Below are 18,862 nucleotides of genomic sequence, written 5' to 3' on the forward strand. Positions count from 1 at the left end.
GAAAAAGGGTGATCAAAATCTTGTCACAAGATTGATGATGACACAAAATTAATCAATGTAATCAAAGTGAAAATTTGCTGAAGAGTTGCAGAAAAATATGTAAAATAAAATCTGTCAGTATTGGAACATAAAATGCCATGTCAATACATACAATGTAATGCAGTTGGTACATTAAAAACAAGAGGAGCTCTATTCATATGTTTTGATGGGCTCCTAATTAACTTCTAGCACTTACAAACAGAGCTATTGGAGTTTTGTTGGACTTCATTGAAAATGTGTGCACAGGACTTAGCAGTAGTTAGGTGGAAAATGTTAGGAATTTCTGCAGTCTTACAGTTGAGCCAATAGGAGACCCAGTCATAAATAAATGAGGACATATTATTCTGCATAAATATTTGACAGACTTCCAACCAGCCATAAATGGTGAAACATTTTAGATATTGTTATGTGAGAACTTAAAAGATGCTGGGGGACTCCCACAGGTAAGGGATCTAGTGGAAGAGCAGTTTGCTGCATTGCTATACGTTGGTGCATCCTTCTTGGAAGGACTCGAGCATTTCAGCTGGTTACTTTCAGTTTCTGCAGCCCCTCAGTGTTGAGGTAGTAAGACCTTCTGGTTTGACAGTATTGAATGCAATAAACAGGTCAGAAAGAATGAAAAGGTGTATCTTGTCATAGTTGATAACCAGGAGATGATACATTAGGGCCACTAAAAGAATTCCAGTTCCGTGTTTGGGCATGAAACTGCATTACATAAAATTTAAGATACTAGCTCCAATGACATGAGCTTAAAAGTTAAGTCTGGCTAGTTGTTTAACTGCTTGTGTACTAGAAAGCAAAAATGTGGTCAGGTCACAGGCCTAACTAATGCCACGTGATTGGTCCATACATTTAAATGAGCATGTTCACATTGCTGGTGAAAACACGGTTTGGAGGTTAACATCAGTCAGGTACTTCTCCCAGGAGACAGGTCAGATGCAACACGCTGCTGGAGTGGATAGGAGAATATAGCTGTATGGATGCAAGCTGAGATATGTTAGCCTCGGTGCCAGAGACTTGCACTGTGGTTTTTACCACTTTATGACCATCCCCACATACAGAAGACTTTGATAGTATATGATAGTTGGCTAAAACAGGAATCTCTGAAGATAATACTTTCCAGTTTTGTATCCAGGAATTGAATTGTTCTACTGTGCATGGCAGCAGTTGCTCCTGGCCCTCACCCATAAGTAAGAAGAGGTCTTTGTGGAATTGAGAAGTGTAGGGCCCAGATACTTTCAGGATTTCAGAAACTAAAATCTTCTGTAGAGTTCTGTTTGCAGAGTTTCAGGCAGCTTTAAACACATCTTTCTCTTACAGATCTTTCTGAGGGAAACTCCAGACTTGGTTTTGGTGTTAGACTGTAAGTTCATTACAATACCGTAACTGTCTAATTCCCATCTGTGTCTCATCCATGCGATTGCTTTTTGGGAAGATTTGTCTCCTTGGTCCTTCCCTTTTGAAGCTTTTGTGACAGCTGATGCCCATGCAGGCTTTAGGGGAGAGTTAAGCCAAGAAAGCTGGAGGAAGCCTGTGGCGGCTCCTCCTCACTGACTCACTCCTTTTTAGTGTAACAGAGAGGACCATGTTGTAAGAGAAAAGACACTGAAAGAAAAGAGAAATCACCTACTTATGATGTCAGAGCATCCTCTCCACTTTGAAGCTATGTTGTGGACAGACTTTCAAGCAGAAAATAATGAATGGTCAAACTGTGATTTTTCTCTCATTTAGTTTCCTGAACACAGCGAGAAAGGTTATCTTCAGTGCTTCATCTCCCGGGACTGATGGGAGACACTGCATCCTCCCAAAGGCAGGAGCCTTTGCAGAATTCCGTGTAAAATTAATCATCAGAATGGCTTAGGCTCAGAGTACAATGTAGTAGATCAGTGTCACGTCCATAAACTTGTCTCATTCTTCTCATGGCTCTTGCTCTTCCTTGCTTCTCTGCCTGTAAGAGAATCATTTTCTCTGTAGTGAAAGAAGCCCAGTTTTATATATTTAAAACAAAACAAAAGCTGATTGTARAACTACTTTAGAGAAATTTGCAGCTACTCTGGAAACATACCTGTTCCTCCTTACAGACCATAGGGAGATGCTACAGAGTGCTGTTGTAGACATGAAGAACTGAGAAAGTACTGAAGGTGTCATTCACAACATTTAATGTTTTTTCTCAATGTCCCATTTTCAAATGATTTGATTAGCCACTATCTTTCCTTATTTGRATTCTTCCTAACAGTCAAAACAAACATTGTTAGTGCAATCCCCAGTATGAGACAGTCCTAAATTCCAGCTGTTAGTATATTTAAATTAATAATAATGCTTCTGATACAACTTATTTATGATATCCAGCTGTACCTATGTTAAAGACTATCTCTGGCTTTACGTCTTTGGGACATAACTGTTAAAGACTGGGAAGTCTTTAACACAGTCAACAGGGTCTTTGTGGCAGAACTTAAAATAGGAAATTGTTGTTATTGTTGCTATAATTACGGTTGCATTCATAGTGTCACGTTGGTTAATACTCTTTATTGTTTGCATATTTCAGTTTCCTCCCAGTTCCAATGTGGAGCAAACCAGTTTATTCACTTGAGGAAGAAGATGGGTGATAGATTAGATTAGTGTTGGTGCTCTAAGGTCCACACTCTCCAAAAGCAGATACACACTGTATAAAGTTTAGTTCCCTCTGAGAGTCCTCTCTCATTATCTTGACAGGACTCATTTCCTTATTCAACCCCCCAGCAAATATATAGCACAATCTGGGAATGAGGTTATAAAAACATAAAATTATAAGGCGTTCCTGTAATTGCTAACCTTCCTGCACTGGATATTTGCACAGTAATGGTGTAGGGCCCAAAGAAGACCTGGCCATTCTCAGGGTCTCTCACCAGGACATACAGAGAGATGGCTCATTTATTTGTTGCTGCTGTCTGCAAAGAAAGTATGGAAAAACAGTGTTCCACACTTTTAAAGATGTATAAATGACACACAGGAAGGCTTGTGATACCAGTTATCACTRTGATGGAGCTTACCTCCACTAAAGCAAGCAGCATCAGGTGTTCCTCTGGGAAGCCAGCTTCAGTCCCTTAACAGTACACAACTACTGTTTCTGGGACCATGGCTCCCTGTGAGACCCAGGAAACCGTAATTCTGGCTTGGTCTTTGCCCCGTTAGCCATGAAAAAAGGAGAGGATTTTGGATCTTCCTTAGGACAATACCATTGCTTTTTATGCCTTTAGGCATGCCTGGAATTCTCAGTTCTCCACAATGGGATGGGAAGTGTCTCTGATAGGTGTTTTCTGTTATTTTTGCCCAAGGATAGTGAAGAAAGGAGAAGAGGAGGTAGATAGACTGCTGTGCAGAATTGAAGAGAGGTTTTGTTAATATAACTGTCCACACAAGCAATATGAGGCTCTTGAGCTGGCAGACTTCATGCTCTGCTCATTGACAGCTCTGCAGCAGCCAGCAAATACTTCTGAAGAGCAGCCAACAATCTCAGGTTCAGCTTGCTGGTAGCCAGCAGCAGCATGGATAGTTACGGTAACAGTGAGTTCAGGAGCACATCGCACTAACCTTTCCATGATGTAGCATCACTTTCAAAATGGCCTCCTACACAATTGGAATACAAAACCTTTACCCTGAATTTTCAGAAATGAGAAAATGTTGGGGAAAAATAGCAGTTTATAGAGCTTACATAGCAGCATCATGGTGAGGTAGTGCCTGTGACACCTAGTCCCCTCCCCAGAACTGATTACAGAAGGGTGACTTGCTGGTAAAAGTTCACTGTGCATGCTTGTGCCATTTTCTGAAGCTCTAGTTTCCTGAGCGTGGTGATGCATCCACCTAGAAATATCTCACTTATTGTCATCCCAGATGACGGGGTTGGACCTCGGGTGATGTTTTTACTTTTTGAACAGGGGCATGAGGAGCAGGCATTATGACAGCAGGGGCAATAGTCAGTGGAAAGCATGGTTTCAGAACAGATACTACACAGTGATCACCAGCATATGTTGGCTGTGGCCCCGTACGTGGAACGACCTGGTTTAATCAAGAGTTGTGCAGAAGGCAGACTATTTGTGACTGTGCTAGGGAGACTTGTGTAACTGCAGATGCAGTAGAACAGTTACGAGCTTACAAGGTGCAGTCCACACAGTTCATGCTCAGTTGGTTTCCTTTAGCAGGCACTAGCCATCAGAGGGGGAAAAAACATAGATAGCAAGGCAGTTAGCAGCACCTGGACCTGGGATCAGGTCTTGTTCCTTGGCCCAAGCCACAAAGATGGTATACACATACTCAGAATGTTAGGAATTTCTTTAACACATAAGCCGAGACAGTTTTTATGTTGCGGAGTTTATAGTATGCAAGACTAACAATGTGGTTAATGTAGCGTAGAGCAGACTAGTTGGGGGGATAGCGCACGTGATTCTTCGTAGTTCATCTCCTCTCTAACTTCCTTTAAAAAAAAAGTTGTCACTACCTACTGATTAGAGCCAGCAAATTTCTATAAACATTCTGGGTAGTTGATGGCTATGAGAAAATGCTCCAAACTGGGCTTTGTATAAAACTGTTTTCCTTTTTCAAGAAGAATCAGTTCTCAACTGCTGTGGTATTTTTTTGGTCTGAAGCATAAAATGGAATATTAGAATATGAATGTTTTTCTTTTTCTGAATTCATCTGCAACATATGTTAGTATAGTTATTGATGTGTCTTTTCTAGATTGTGCTCTGTCATTTCTCTCTGAAAGAAAAGCAAGTAGTGTTGTAGGTGTATGTATGGTTTACCTGAGAGTGCCACCAAAGGTGCCTAACAATATCTTCTGCTTCTTTGATCATATGGTTTGTCATTATTTTGATGCTAGATGAATTGCTCATGACCCTTTTTCTTTTCACTTCAGTAAAGACAGAAATACGCTGTTGTATTAACAGTAGTCTTGGAGTGAGCCAAGAGGTGTTTGTTGTTTTGTTTTGGATTTGGATTCCATTTGTTTTGGATTGGGTTTTTTTGACATACACATTTTAGCTTTGATATCAGCTATGTCGTCACCACTGCATTGTCACCACTGTCTGTGGTTTTTGATTTCCTGTGTTGCTGGATTTTGAGTGCCATTGTAAATCCTTGTAAGTGTCAAAGGTGAATTCTTTGGAAGCATATTTTTTTAAAAATACTTGGAGAGATACAACCAGAGATAAAAATCATGTATTGAATGATTTGAAAAAAAAGCTTTCCTTGAGTAATAGCTCAGTAGACTTTATTGTTGTGGATGCTTCAACCAGCATGAGGGCAAAATCAGATTTGTTAAATTGTAGGGAATGGGAGAATTCCCTTAAATTTGAAATCTCATGCACATTCTAGGAAACACGGTGGCTACAGACTTGATGAGGCAGGCCTACTCAATAATCAGTTGTGTTAAGCATATGTAATATGAAAAAAATATATAACTATTTCTTTTACTTTTAGCAAACCAAAATCTTTGAGTGACAGTTCTCATGCCTATACTGAACAAGCAGTTTGTTACTGTGGTGGATTGACTTTGTTTCTCAAAAAAAAGAAAATTTTCAAACACAAACTTCATTTTCTTCATTTTAACACCCTGAGATTTATTTTAAAAAAATCAGTCAGTCATTAAATGTGATCATGCAAAATGAAGTAAATGACATACAAGAATTTCTTCCTTCTTCCCCTGGTCAAAACACATGTTGAAGGCAGTGGCAAGATCATATGACCAATATACAAAATATGGTGAACTTATGCCAGGTAGGAAACATTGACAATTTTGCCTTGATGCTGTCAGTGATCCTGTCATCTCAATTTGGATGCTTAGATGAGAGAAAATAGCTCTTGAAACTACATTGGTACCGAGCAGCATGGAAATTTTGAAGACAATGGTAACTGCATTCACCACCAACATTTTTAGTTCCCTTCTCATGTACAATACTAAATACTCGACAAAACTATACAAGAAGCCATCCCTTCTATCCAGTGTGCTTCAGGAAAGGTCATCCCAAACAAGAAGCCAAGATATGGTTCGATCCTTTAAAAGAAAATTATCTTGAAGGATATCCAGTCACTTTGCAACAAATCTGAAACTGCTACCAAAATAAACTAATGCTAGTCATTCAACCCAGAAGAAGAATGGGGCCAGTTAACATGATGAAGAGGAATCCAGAAATAAATATATTTGTTTTGTGACATGTTATAATTTTCCCCATACCACACCCTCATCTAATCTTTGTGTTCTGCAAGCAAAAATTACCTGCTTATCTTGCTGTCCTTAAACAGCTGGTGACTGTATCTCCATTTTCCTTGATAGCATCCCTTTTGATTCCACAGTTAAACAATGCTTCTGTCTCATCATGCAGATAATTTAGGCAATCTCAAGCTAAACCCACAGCAGTTGTTTTGAACCTGTGCTTGGCTTGTATGTCCCTGATGCATTTCAGACTGAAAGGGTTTGTGGTCAAACCATGGCTCACTGATGTTTTATTTGAGTGTAGCTCCACTGACTGATCCTTATTTTGACTAGTGTCAATATGAATGAGACTGGATTTGGATATTTTATTACTGATGTATCCAGAATTTATGGAACCCTGTAGGAACAGTCATGTTTGGAAGGAGAGGACAGAGAACTGCATATCGAGTTTGGATGCCATGGGAAACCCCACCTGTGGCAGGGCTTCTTTGCTGTTGAGTGGTGCGTTCTGAGTTGCTTTATCTATTCCTGTGTCAGGGTAGAGATGTTTGCTGCAAGTCATACATCTCACAGTAAAAGATAAATGGGAAGGCCTTTTATCCCATGCCTACTTTTTTTCATTACATATAGATTAGAATCATTAGATCTGTAGGTTGTTTTATAGCTTGATATTGTCTACGTAGAAAAGCATGTTCATGATTCCTACTCTGCAAGTGTTCAGACCATTTGATAAGAAGCAGACAGAGAGACCTAACATGAAGATGACTTTGTCTTGTGTGAAGAGATCTTTGAAAGACATATGAGCAACAAAAGACTTTTCAGAACTCCTCTGTCAGGATGTTACACAGATATGGAAACCCTCCATTTTGTTTCTCATTTTAACTAGCAGTTCTGGCACTGGATGGAGTTAACAACAGTAGCAGAAATAAATAGATCGCTAGATGTGCATGCACTTAACAGCATCCACAAAGAGAATTTTTGAGAAGGACTCAAAAGTGGTCACTTATGTTACTAAGCAGTTATTTGTTTGCAATCATTTGCATGCTCTGTGGCCAAAATTTGCACGTAGATTTTGTGTCTGATTTTACACCAAGGAAATTGTTACTGTTTTTTATGCTTATATCTGCATCATTGTCTTTTCTCTGGTCTTAACCATGCATACCAAAATAGCATAAAATGTTCAGTAGCATTGGACAGAGTTTAGTATGTGACTTATTTTCCTTATCTTTTGGATATATTTATGAAGGCTTTTTAGGAACTTTATTTGGTTAGAACAACCTTTTTCTTGCATCAATATTACTGAATATCAATACAAGATATGTTGATGGATTCTTTTAAAGCAATTATTGTCTCAGTCTTCTTGGAAGAGGCAAGTTAATCAGTGCTTCACACTAATGCAAAATACAGGAATTAAAATTTCCATAGAGTGGCTATCATCTTTTCTGTTTCAACAACTTTATATAAAGTTGGGTCAATTTTTGCAGTAGCTTTTTGGTGGCCATAACACAGTTATGATACTTGACTACTGACATTTACTACTTAAGGGAAATTCATCTGTACTAACTTCTTACAACAGCTTCTCAATGAAGATTTTATTGTATGAGACAGATGTATCGAGACTTATCTGGTGCTTGCTTCCTCCGTTTTCCCAACAGTATTTGGGGTAAGGCTTCCTTGAGAGTGCTGTTAGTTTGAAGGCAATTGAAAGCTCTTCCAAGAAAACTTGTAACAGATTTGCTTCCTCTGGGAAGGTATGTGAACTCCAGGTTTAAATCCCAAGTACTGTTTTGCCATCATTTTAAACATGGAGTACCTGCAAACTTGTAGGCTATCTATGATGTGTGAAGATGGGTTATAGAAGAGGCACTTTTTAGACTCCACAATGAATGTGAATTATTGCTATTTCTTCTTTTCACTTGGCTTGACACAGACTTAGATGGAAAATAGGATTTTTTTTTCCTTCTTTTTTCTGAAATGCAGCTGGTTTTAGAAATGGAGTCAGCTGGTCACTCCCTGTGTTGATAAGTTGCTAGGTAGAAATGACACAGATTCCAGCATCAGTAACCATGTAGGCTACTGTCACTTTCTTTTCTGAAACCACTTCTGCTGTCCTGATCAGTGAGAGACACTCAAAGCAATTTTCAGAATTGTTTTCACATGGTTAACAATGATGTTTAGCTTTGGAGGAGGTGGGCTGTGGTTTGAGATAGCAGATCTCTTACTAGCTTGCTGTGACCATTTATCAGCATTTCATAGTAAGAGATTGAAGACCAGTCTTTGTTCTTGAATTAGGTTTCTAGTTTGTGTTAATAATTATATTTTCTGTGGGATGTCCATAAAAGAGAAGGAGGAGGTATGGGGAACCATATTTGTTTTACTTTATTTGAAGTAACAAGCATGATATATATATATATGTATATATAAGTGTGTGTGTATGTGTGTGTAGATTAGTAATATTCAGGTCTAGCTTTGGTTTAATGGGTGCAAACTGGAACTCCATTAGAGGTGAGCACTTAAACAGAGATTGTATGCAGATCATAATTTTAATATATTTTCCTTTTTCATACCTATGAATTTTTACTAGTAGTGCATTCTTAATGAGTTGAATTATGTGTTTTAAATATTGAATATATAGATGAACTTAGTCATTCAAGATCACCTTCTGCATTTAAAATTACAAACAATAAAAAAATCAGTTATATTCAGAATTGTCTTTCAGTCCTTAACAACCTTTGATGTGCTTTACTTGAATAAAAAAGCACACATTTTAAAATGTGAAATTTGAGAGGACAGGAGAAATTTGTCTTTAAAAACCTTTTCAAACTCTGCAATGTCACAGGGCAAAGGCAGGGTAAATGTAGCTATTTTGTTATCTTGACAGTCTTTCTGGAGCAGATAGTTGAGCRATTTTGGTCTGTTTCCACAGGTTTTCAATACATACTCCAATGAAGACTATGACCGGAGAAATGATGAAGTTGACCCAGTGGCTGCATCAGCTGAATATGAACTTGAAAAGCGTGTGGAAAAGCTGGAGCTTTTCCCAGTTGAGCTAGAAAAAGGTGTGTAGTCTATATGCCACTTTCAGCTCCTATAAAACTGATCTACAGATCTTTTAAGAGGAAGTCCACTTACCTACAGAGTGTATCTTGAATTCCTATGAATCTGTTGTAGTTATCTTGGCTTTTTGGATTTCAGTAATTGTTCAATAAGGATTTAAGGAAGCAGTTCAAAGATGTACAGTTTTTTTAAGAGAATTGTTTTGTGTTACTCCATTCACACATGATTTTACACAGTGTTTCATGTGATGTTTTCATTCTCCACTGGAAGAGTATCAATCTTGATCAGTTGTTCTAGGCTCCTTATAATGTTAGAGATAATATTATTTTTTGTGTGTAATTACAATAATATAATATTAAGGTTTTTAAAAAGAAAGAAAAGGAATTAAGTTTATTGACCTGGAAAACCAAAAGGAACCAGAGCCTAAATGTTTATATACCAATGACTATATAAATCAAATGTAAGTTTCTGCTTTTGCTTGACTTTTTCACAGATGAAGATGGACTTGGCATAAGCATTATTGGAATGGGAGTTGGAGCAGATGCAGGCCTTGAAAAACTGGGAATATTTGTCAAAACAGTAACAGAAGGTGGGGCAGCAGAAAGGGATGGCAGGTAAACTAGACTCAATGTTTGGAAACTTTACCAACAATAATTGTTTTGAATTATGGTTTTCTTAGGAAAGAGTTCTTAGCTTAATGTATGGCATAATAACTCAAAGCTGTAAAATTCTGAGACTGAAGTGTTAAGGTCCTAATATCTGATATGATTGTGAAAAGACACCAGTTTTGTGAACTTACTTGAAACTGTTTAAGGAGTCCAGGTTTGCCAAAGATTTGTGCTTGAGTTCCTAAAAATCAAAATGCTTTAATGTGAGTAGCTGGAGACTCCAAATTGCGTGTTGTTTTTGAAAGTACTTTATTTTTTAAAGGTTTTAAACTCCCACATCTTCTTTTGGCTTTGAAGCCAGCTTTAAATAATGAGTACTTATGAAAATAAGTTCTGCTGAACATGTGATTAGAAAAGTAGTTAGAGTTTTGTGTTTCTGAATGGTTAAACTCAGTAAATACACACACTTTCAAACTGACTAACACAAACTGGTATTTTGTATTTCTTGAATATGCATATTTTACTATTCAGAAGTTCAATTTTCACCCCTGTTGCACTAAAACTGCTTTAGTAGATTTGAATAGACAAAATGAATAGACCTGCACAGTAAATCTTACCCATTCAAGGAACAGACTGGGTTTTGTATTCTTATGTAATGCTTTTTAGTTGCTTCTGGAATTGCTTACCTGGTTCAAATTGCTTTTGAGCGTACAATATTTTCTATCATATGGGATAGAATTTTGTCTTCATTATACAGTATCTAGCACAATGAGGCCATGATCTCTCATTAAAAGTTAGAAAGACACTTTACTAGGTAATCATTTAATAATAACAAATGTTCTTAAACATCTTGTTACCCATATAATTCATTATTTTATCCCAGTGCATACCCTTTGTAAATTTGTGCGCAAATAAAATACTGCTTATCAACTCTATTAGCATTTAGTCTACTTGTATGTGTTTGGTACCTATACGTAACAAAACAGTAATGTAGTTAAAATTATACCAATAAGAAATATAGGTAAACAGAATAAGAACAAACTGTAACAAAATTATGTTGTCTTCTACAAAAGTGTGTTTTAGTAACGTGTTCTTTATGGTTGAAGACCTGTAACTTGTCTTCTTGTGCAAGCTACAGAGGTAGTGCGTACTACCCCTATTACGTACTTACCATACCAGGCAAAAGGTTGTTCTGATATGGAACCCTCTTACAGGTTAAATCATAAAACTCTGCATGGCAGGAATTGCAGATTTTAATAGGATTGCCCTAAAACTATAGAAGTCAACTGTCTTCCAGATTGGGCTTGAAGGTATCTTTACAGATCTTGGCAATCAGGCACCAACTTGAAGGCCAAGTACTGAGTTATCACAGGCTTGAAAAAATTCTCAAAGGAAGTGAAGAAGCTGATACCTCAAGATGTTGAGAATTCATCCATTACTTTAAATTGAAGCAGAAGTTTTCTGAAAGGTATGCTTGAGCTCAGCTGAAAGGCATTAAGCTCACTACTGGAATTCTGTGTGCAATTCCCTGGTAGAAAATCAGAGTAGCTCACAACTGTTCTATTTGATAGGCCATGTTCTGATGATCTGTGTTTGATGTTCCTCTCATTATTCACATATTTGAGAGGGCTACAGAAGTTCATGTTCAGAACACAAGTTTCTTCTTTCATTTCCCTAGATGACGTCTCAAAGGAGCTTGTCAGCCAGGGAAAAAATACATTTCTTTAACCATTCGATTTTTGTATTGGTTTTCAGCTGGCTGAATGTTCAGTCAGCTGAGAAATAGCTCTCTGATTTTCTCTTTGAGAGCCTGACTGATCATTGACTTGAGGAGGGACATGTAATCCTCTCAGGCAGGAGCAGCTGATTCTCTGATAAAGTGCATCAACTGTAAAAGGTCCTGTTAACTTTGCCTTTGTGAAAAAACTAGTTAATCATTAACAGTGATACCAAAACCAAAGTCTTCTGACAGAAAATAAAGCTATATTTCAACAGTTGCGTCAGATATTCTGAATAACTGCATAGGAGTCTTCAGGCAGAATCTCTAAAGCTACATTTTAAAACATTACAATATTTTTAGGAAAACTCCCATTTTCTATTGCAAGACCCATCAAGTCATAATACAATGTACTTCCCTCTCATGGAAACCCCAAATCTGTACAAAGGGATTTCTCAGCGACTCAGCACCATATTCTTGTTTCATGTTGCTGCAGACAAACAGGTAGTTTTCAGTTGTCACGTCAAAGGCATTGTATAGCAATATTTAACCAAGGAGGGATGCTTCAAGACAAGTCCAAATTCAAGCACGTTGATAAGTAATAAGAAACAGTATTAATAATGTGTAGAATATAAAATCTGAAAAATAAAATCTTTTCTTGGGTAAATGCATAGCTTTTTCTTTCAAATGACTAGCAAAAGCAGATGCTAGTAGAGATGAGTCATTTCAAAGTATTTTGATAACAATTTATCTGAGAACAACTGTTTTGAAACATTGCACAGTTCTCAAAAAATATTCTAAACTTTGTCTCTGCACAAGTTAAATTTTTCAGTCCATCATACAGAGCAATAATTATCTAAGTAATTTGTTCAACTTCAGTTGTTTTACTTGTATAGCTGCTACTTCATAGAAGTGCTCTTTCACATAGGTGAAGGTTTAAATCGTGGCTGTTAGAAAATAATTGTCAGAATTAATTTTGTTCATGATAAAAACAGTTAAACCTCTATAATTAGGATTTCTCAACCTGAGTCGAATTTTTTTTCATGTTTGAAATTATTTTGTTCTAGATATTATTAGTCACTTAATAAGAAATAGTAATGTCAAACCTCCTAGCACATCTGAACTGGGAAAAGGTCTGAGGATAGAATCAGGGTATGGAAAAAAAGTGAAAATAGAGCCAATAATCATCCCTTACTTTGATTTGTATCATTAAATTACCTTTAAATTTTTAGATGGAAGGATGCTGCTGCTTTTTAAAAAACAGTTTAGAGACTGACATTTTCCTTTGCCCATTTGTCAGTTATTAATGCTGATTTGGTAAAGATGATGACCTGCGTGCACTATCCACTCCTAAACTGATAAAATAATTTTGACAGTTGTCTCCAAAATCCCAGCTCAACACAAAAAAGAGGGCAAAAAAAAATCCACTATGTGAAATAGAGCTTGAAATATTGTATTCAGTAATTTTAAAATGCTTTGCAAAGTCTGTAGGTCAGTATTTATTACAGTTTATTACTTATAAAGTTGTAATTTAAGAAAAGTTTTAAAATGTTAGACACACAATTTAGTGCTAAAGTCCTAAACATACTCTTGCTTCCATGTATGTACAATAGCCATACTTGCAGAGGCAAACTAAATATTTCTACTTGTAAATGACATGTTATGTGGCAAAGAAGGCATCTGTGCACAAATAACTAATTTGTATGCATAATTAGGAAAATTTCACAAGCCGTTCAGGCAAGCAGATATGTGTATATCTTTTTGTATTCTGGTTTCCAGACAAGTCAGTTGGAGAAATGGAGATGAATTGAAAGCATTAGTTATGGTTACGTTTACTGGCATTCATTAGGTATTGGATTATTCCTAACTATAGACATGTCTTTATGGTTGAGAGGCAGAGAAAGCCTCGAGCTCCAGCTGAAGTGGGGCTTCAGAGCAGATCCCAAGGACAGGGAAGGTCGTCCAGAGAACTGGGCTGCAAGAAGTTCCTGGTYCCAACAGTGCTGGGGGTCTTCTCTGGGACCAGCCTGCGGAGAGGCGAGGGGTTGGCTCCGGGCACGAGAGGGAGAAAGTGCCAAGCTGCAGCTGCAGCAAGGCTGCAAAGGGGCTGCCAAAGGCAAGGCTGCCCCGAGAGCTTTGCTGCAAGGGGGTTTCAGCCTGGCGCTGGCTGTGCTCGTGCACCTCTGGGGCTCAGCCTTAGCTGAGCATTGGGGCCTGAGAGACCAAGAGAGCCCAGAGGTGCCGGGTAAGTGGGGCTGGGCAGGGGCTCCCAAGGGAAAGGGAGGGCTGCCAAGGGAACGGGGCTGTGGGAATAGCTTGGTCTGGGCAGTACAGAATGTGCATGGCAACAGATAAGACCCATCTTTTTGACTTAGATACAATTATATGATTTAAATAATTTTAATTATCTGTTGTATGATATATGTGCATGTTTATATATAATTAAAATATGTGTATGTMTAGAAAGAGAGGCTGTTTGGAGGACAGTGGCCACCAAAAATAAGAGTTGGAAATGAATTTAGGAGCAGTTTGAAAAAGAAAGAAGGAGATTCATAATAGGCCTGAAGGACTAACAGAATCTGATTCAGTTCCAAATGAGCTAGATAGAGCCACCTACAGAGTTGCAGGCAACTGTTTTCTAAGTTGACATTTCATCATCTGAAATGCTGTAACTATCTGTATGAACGCTACTAATCCATTGCATAGTGAAGTATGTAAAACATTGTAGCTAAAACTGCCATCAGAAAGGAATAAAACACTGTTCTTTCACCATTTAGTTCTCAGCTGAGAGGTTGACAACTTCCTGCTTGGTGGGCATCAACTTCTTCAACTTCTTTTCTTGGAACACCTGTGACCATCTGACTGCAACTCGTGTCTGCTGATTTACAATAATATTGCTAATTTTTCTAGTATCCAAATATGATAATAATGTGATAGATGTGTTTATTAAATGCTTCACTTAAAATTGAAATAAGATTTTGAGATTAGAATGCCTGATATGATTTTCAAGATACACATAAAGGCTGTCACAAAGACAATTTTTTTCAAGGTTTCTTATATACAGAAAGGAAATAAATATCCTGTTAGTATGTGACCAGACCACAGTGACATTGTGTTCTGAGGTTGCCAAAGAATAATTTTAATAATTTTTCTCAGCAGTGGAGTTGAAAATATTGCTTGAATGCATGTAGAACTGCAACATGTTATGTCAGACTTGACAGTGAAATTAGTGTTCCAAGTCAAAATGCTTCAGCAGTCCTTTGAAGCCTGTCGTGCTGTGAAAGTTTCTCTTTGCAGTGTGTAGGCAGAAAAGAAATCTTATCACTAAGATAGCCTAAGATATCTTAGATAATTTAATTAAGCTGCTTTAATATCATAATTTAAATGGGATTTTTCATGGGTGTTTTTCAAAGTCTTTATAGACAGTATTGTTTGGATAAATGGCATCCATGTAATACTTGAAAATTACTTTCTTTGACTAGTTCTGAATGGTATTTTTTGGTTTTTGAAACTGTAGGAGTTTGTGTATTTCTAGAGGGAATGTTAATATAGCAGTCCTCCTTACAAATATTTGCAATCCAGATGATTCTAATGCCTGCCCCAGAGATTTCATAGTAGTGCCTATTGCAGATAAAAGCAACTTTTTTTTATATACCTTCTAACTTTTTATGCCTAGAACAGCGTATCTACAATAAATTGGTGTTTAAGAGACAGTGTTCGCTAAAACAGTCCAAGACCTTATTCTTGTTATTGTGTGCCCCAAGTTCACTCCTATGTTGCTGGGAATTCATGTTTTAGAGCAAGTTAGATCAAATTTTTTAAAAGAGTAGGTCATAATTAAGTCTGATGCACAAACTCTTTCCTCTGAAGAGGAGCAGGTTGTTTTAGTTAAATATCACATTTTTCTTCCATTACTGTGAAATACCAGACCTCTATTTTATGCTGCTTTTCAAGATTGGCTTAGGAAAGGATGAAACAGGAACTCTTCAAGTATCTCATCTAAGTCATATGGCAAATTCAAGACTTTGTCTTGCTGTATTTGTATGCAAGGAAAGTGACTGGATGATGGATGCAGTTAATTGTAATGGTAACTCTGAAGTTGTCTTTATAAGATATTTATGTACAAGCTATGATACATTTTTCATTTCTTCAGTGCTAATGTTTCCTAGTATTTGCCAATATTGAATTGGAAGCTACACTTCCAGCTCAGGGAGGAAACATCTTCTGCATTGTTTGTGTGTTGTTTACCTGAATCATTTTATTTGAATGCAGTGTCCAGTCTTTATCTAAAATCAAACAAAAATAAATGCTGTATGCTATGCTTTGATGAAATCACACAAAATATTCCCTAAATTATTTATATATATATTCTTGTTTTTTTTCCCTTGAAAGGATCCAGGTGAATGACCAAATTGTGGAAGTTGATGGCATCAGTCTGGTTGGTGTTACACAAAATTTTGCTGCAACTGTTCTTAGAAACACCAAAGGGAAAGTCAGGTAAGTATATTAGAAGAAAAATGTTTGTGATTGAACACTCAAGATTATTTAGCTTCTTTCACAGCAATATCAGTCTGCCTAGGTAGGAGCAGAGTTTTTTGAACTCTTTGTAGCTTTTGTGTTTTTATACCAGGACATGGAAGAGCTATGGTTTTACATTTTTTTGTTTTGTCTTAGATTTTTAAAATATGACTATCAGTAAGAAACAAGCTGAAATTACACACACAAAAAGATTCTTAATGAGTATAAGCTGGTCAAAACTCCATTGACCAAAGATATTTACATCAGCTGAAATTACTAATCTGTTAGCCATATTGCAATTATGCTGTCACTGATTGCCTGGAGCCCTCCACGCGTTTCTGTCGGTGAGGCTGGCTGAGTTACCTGCAACTGGGGTTGGAGGAGTAGGCAGTGAGCTCCCAGACGCCAGTTCTGCACACAGAAGAAGAGAGTACTGGATGCAGTGATGTTGGGAGTTACTGATTTGAGGAGAGTTACAATTCACTATTAATTCAGTGAGCTACTTGATTCCCTACACCGTCTCTGGGTTTCTGCCTCTCTGTTCCTGTGCTCCGGTTAGTTGAAAGTCATCACTGCAAGTAACTGTAAAATAATGAACATGCTAGAAAATGTAAAATACATTACAAGTAAAATTCTCTATGAATATAAATACAAGAATTTAAAATGTTTGTAAATGAGTAACGGTACCTTTTCTCTGAAAATGAACTATTTTGCTATGTAAAAACATATACATTAATTTAGCTTTTCTGTTTAATAACCTAGCAATTTCAGTAAAGACTTAACACTACAAAGTATATACAAAAATATCTTGGGTGTACTGCAATGTAACAGCCTTTTGTTAGTCACCCGTTGGTTCTCTCTCAAAATCCTCTTTAGTGAATACAGTTTAGTCCTTTAGTTAATAAGAGTTTGGGGCTGTCTTCTTTTGAACCATGACTGAACTATTCAATGAAGTATATGCAAGGTCAGTTCCCCTCAGACTGTGGCGTTGGTGTGGTGGCATGTACGTTTTGCAATAATTTCTTAGCTGTTCTCACACAACATGAAGGAATAATTTTGGAATATAGATTCTGCAAAGAATCTTGGGTGTCATTGATCAAGATTTTATTCTGTCGGAGTGGGAGACGGACCCGGAGTAACGATGAGTCTCAATGTGAGTATGATCGTTCTCCCTTTATTAGAGCTTATACAGAGTATATATAGACAGGCGATAGAGCATGTGCTAGCAATAGCTGTATGATTGGTTTACAGTCTCTGTTCACGYGCCTAAAGCGAATACAYGATTGGTGCAAAGTTGCTGTTCACGTGGAGGGGCTTGTCGGCCCCCTCCTTGACTTGTTTACCACTACTTGCCTTCCCCTTTTGTAATGGTCTAGGAATGCTCAAGGACAGTTCACATAGCCGTGGGATCCTCCCTCYAYTGTGAAGACARGATTGCTCACTTCTAAGAGATCATGCCCCTTTTCACTTAACCATTCTTCCACATTATTCAAAAAAGATTATTTAGGAAAAATGTTTAGAAATTGTAGCATAATTACAGGTGAATTACTTTTGTGTAACATTTACAATTGTAGCTACACAGTCTTATTTTGTCAGACTCACACAGGCTATGAATTTTCCTACTGGGCTGACTATAAAGGTAAGAATATATTTAATTAAGCTTTTGCATATTTAGGACCTTAGAACATAAAATTCTTATGACAGAGAAAATGCCTTCCTGTGTTTTGGTACACAAAGCAAAATGTTATGTCTTGTGTTTGATGTTTTAGTTAAAAAATGAAAGAAAAAGAAAAAAGTGCTCTCATAAAACATAACATACACATTATATACATTTATAACCAGCATAGTTCATATAATGGTTATTGAATAAATTATGGGATAGATTACTTGCTTCCCTGGAAAGATAATGGGTTTGGAGGAAGGAAGAAACGAGAAGATTTTCACGTAGGATGCTCCCAGATTCTTGCCTTGGTGTTTAAATTATAGTCAGACTGGTTGCAGTCTAGACCCTTTTGTCATAAAATAGTACGCTGTAAAAAGTATTGCTTCACTGTTGTTCAGCTCACATTGGCCAGTGTGCTCTATACCCTGTGCACAAGGATCATTGGCTTCTGACAGGTCTCATTTATCAAAGAGAGATGTATGAATTTTTACATTTTTGCTAGTAAGTAGGCTTAAGATATTGAGCTTTCACCTGAAAAATGACCAAATGCATTAGTGTCACAACTGGATAAAGAAATCGTTTAAATAATGTTTATATTAGAGTAGCTGTATAAGAGTTGATATGCACATTGGCATATAGTGTGTTTAGCAGCCTTTTACTAATGCGTGTTTAATCAGAGGGGAAAAAAGGCATAGAATTTGGTGCAGCTCCCTCTTTTTGCTTCATGTAGAACTTAATGAAAAAAAAAAACAGAAAGACTTCTGTTTTACACATTGCACATGATATTTTTTACTTGTTTGTGATAAGCTGGGAGGAACACTTGAAGATATTGCTAAGAAATCTGTGGCATAGGCAGCCTACATGGGTTCTGGTCAGATCCTAAATGGTTAAGTATGTTGTCTGATATTCTGCTGACACCGATGAATTGTATTTGTTTTTAGCTACTCAAAATTAGAAGTGCATCCAAAAAACTTTATTCTTTGAAGATATTCTTGATGTTGGGGCTCTACTATAGATCTAAATGTTTACTTGTTAGTTAAGTAAGCTACAACTAATATTGATGTATTAGGTTA

The 18,862-nt window shown here is 37.2% G+C and overlaps 1 protein-coding gene across 4 annotated transcripts in view; it reads left to right on the forward strand.

Annotated features, from left to right (window-relative positions):
- The window catches only part of PPP1R9A (protein phosphatase 1 regulatory subunit 9A), a 150,273-nt gene that overhangs the window by 72,037 nt on the left and 59,374 nt on the right, over positions 1-18,862 (forward strand). For all 4 annotated transcript variants that reach the window (XM_026087777.1, XM_026087778.1, XM_026087779.1 and 1 more), the window contains exons 2-4: positions 9,153-9,285; positions 9,777-9,897; positions 16,001-16,105. In XM_026087777.1, the coding sequence (XP_025943562.1) occupies positions 9,153-9,285; positions 9,777-9,897; positions 16,001-16,105 (359 nt within the window). The remainder of the gene's footprint in view (positions 1-9,152; positions 9,286-9,776; positions 9,898-16,000; positions 16,106-18,862) is intronic.

The sequence above is a fragment of the Apteryx rowi genome, unplaced genomic scaffold (genome assembly GCF_003343035.1).
Source record: "Apteryx rowi isolate R43461 unplaced genomic scaffold, aptRow1 scaffold_731, whole genome shotgun sequence".
NCBI lineage: Eukaryota > Metazoa > Chordata > Aves > Apterygiformes > Apterygidae > Apteryx > Apteryx rowi.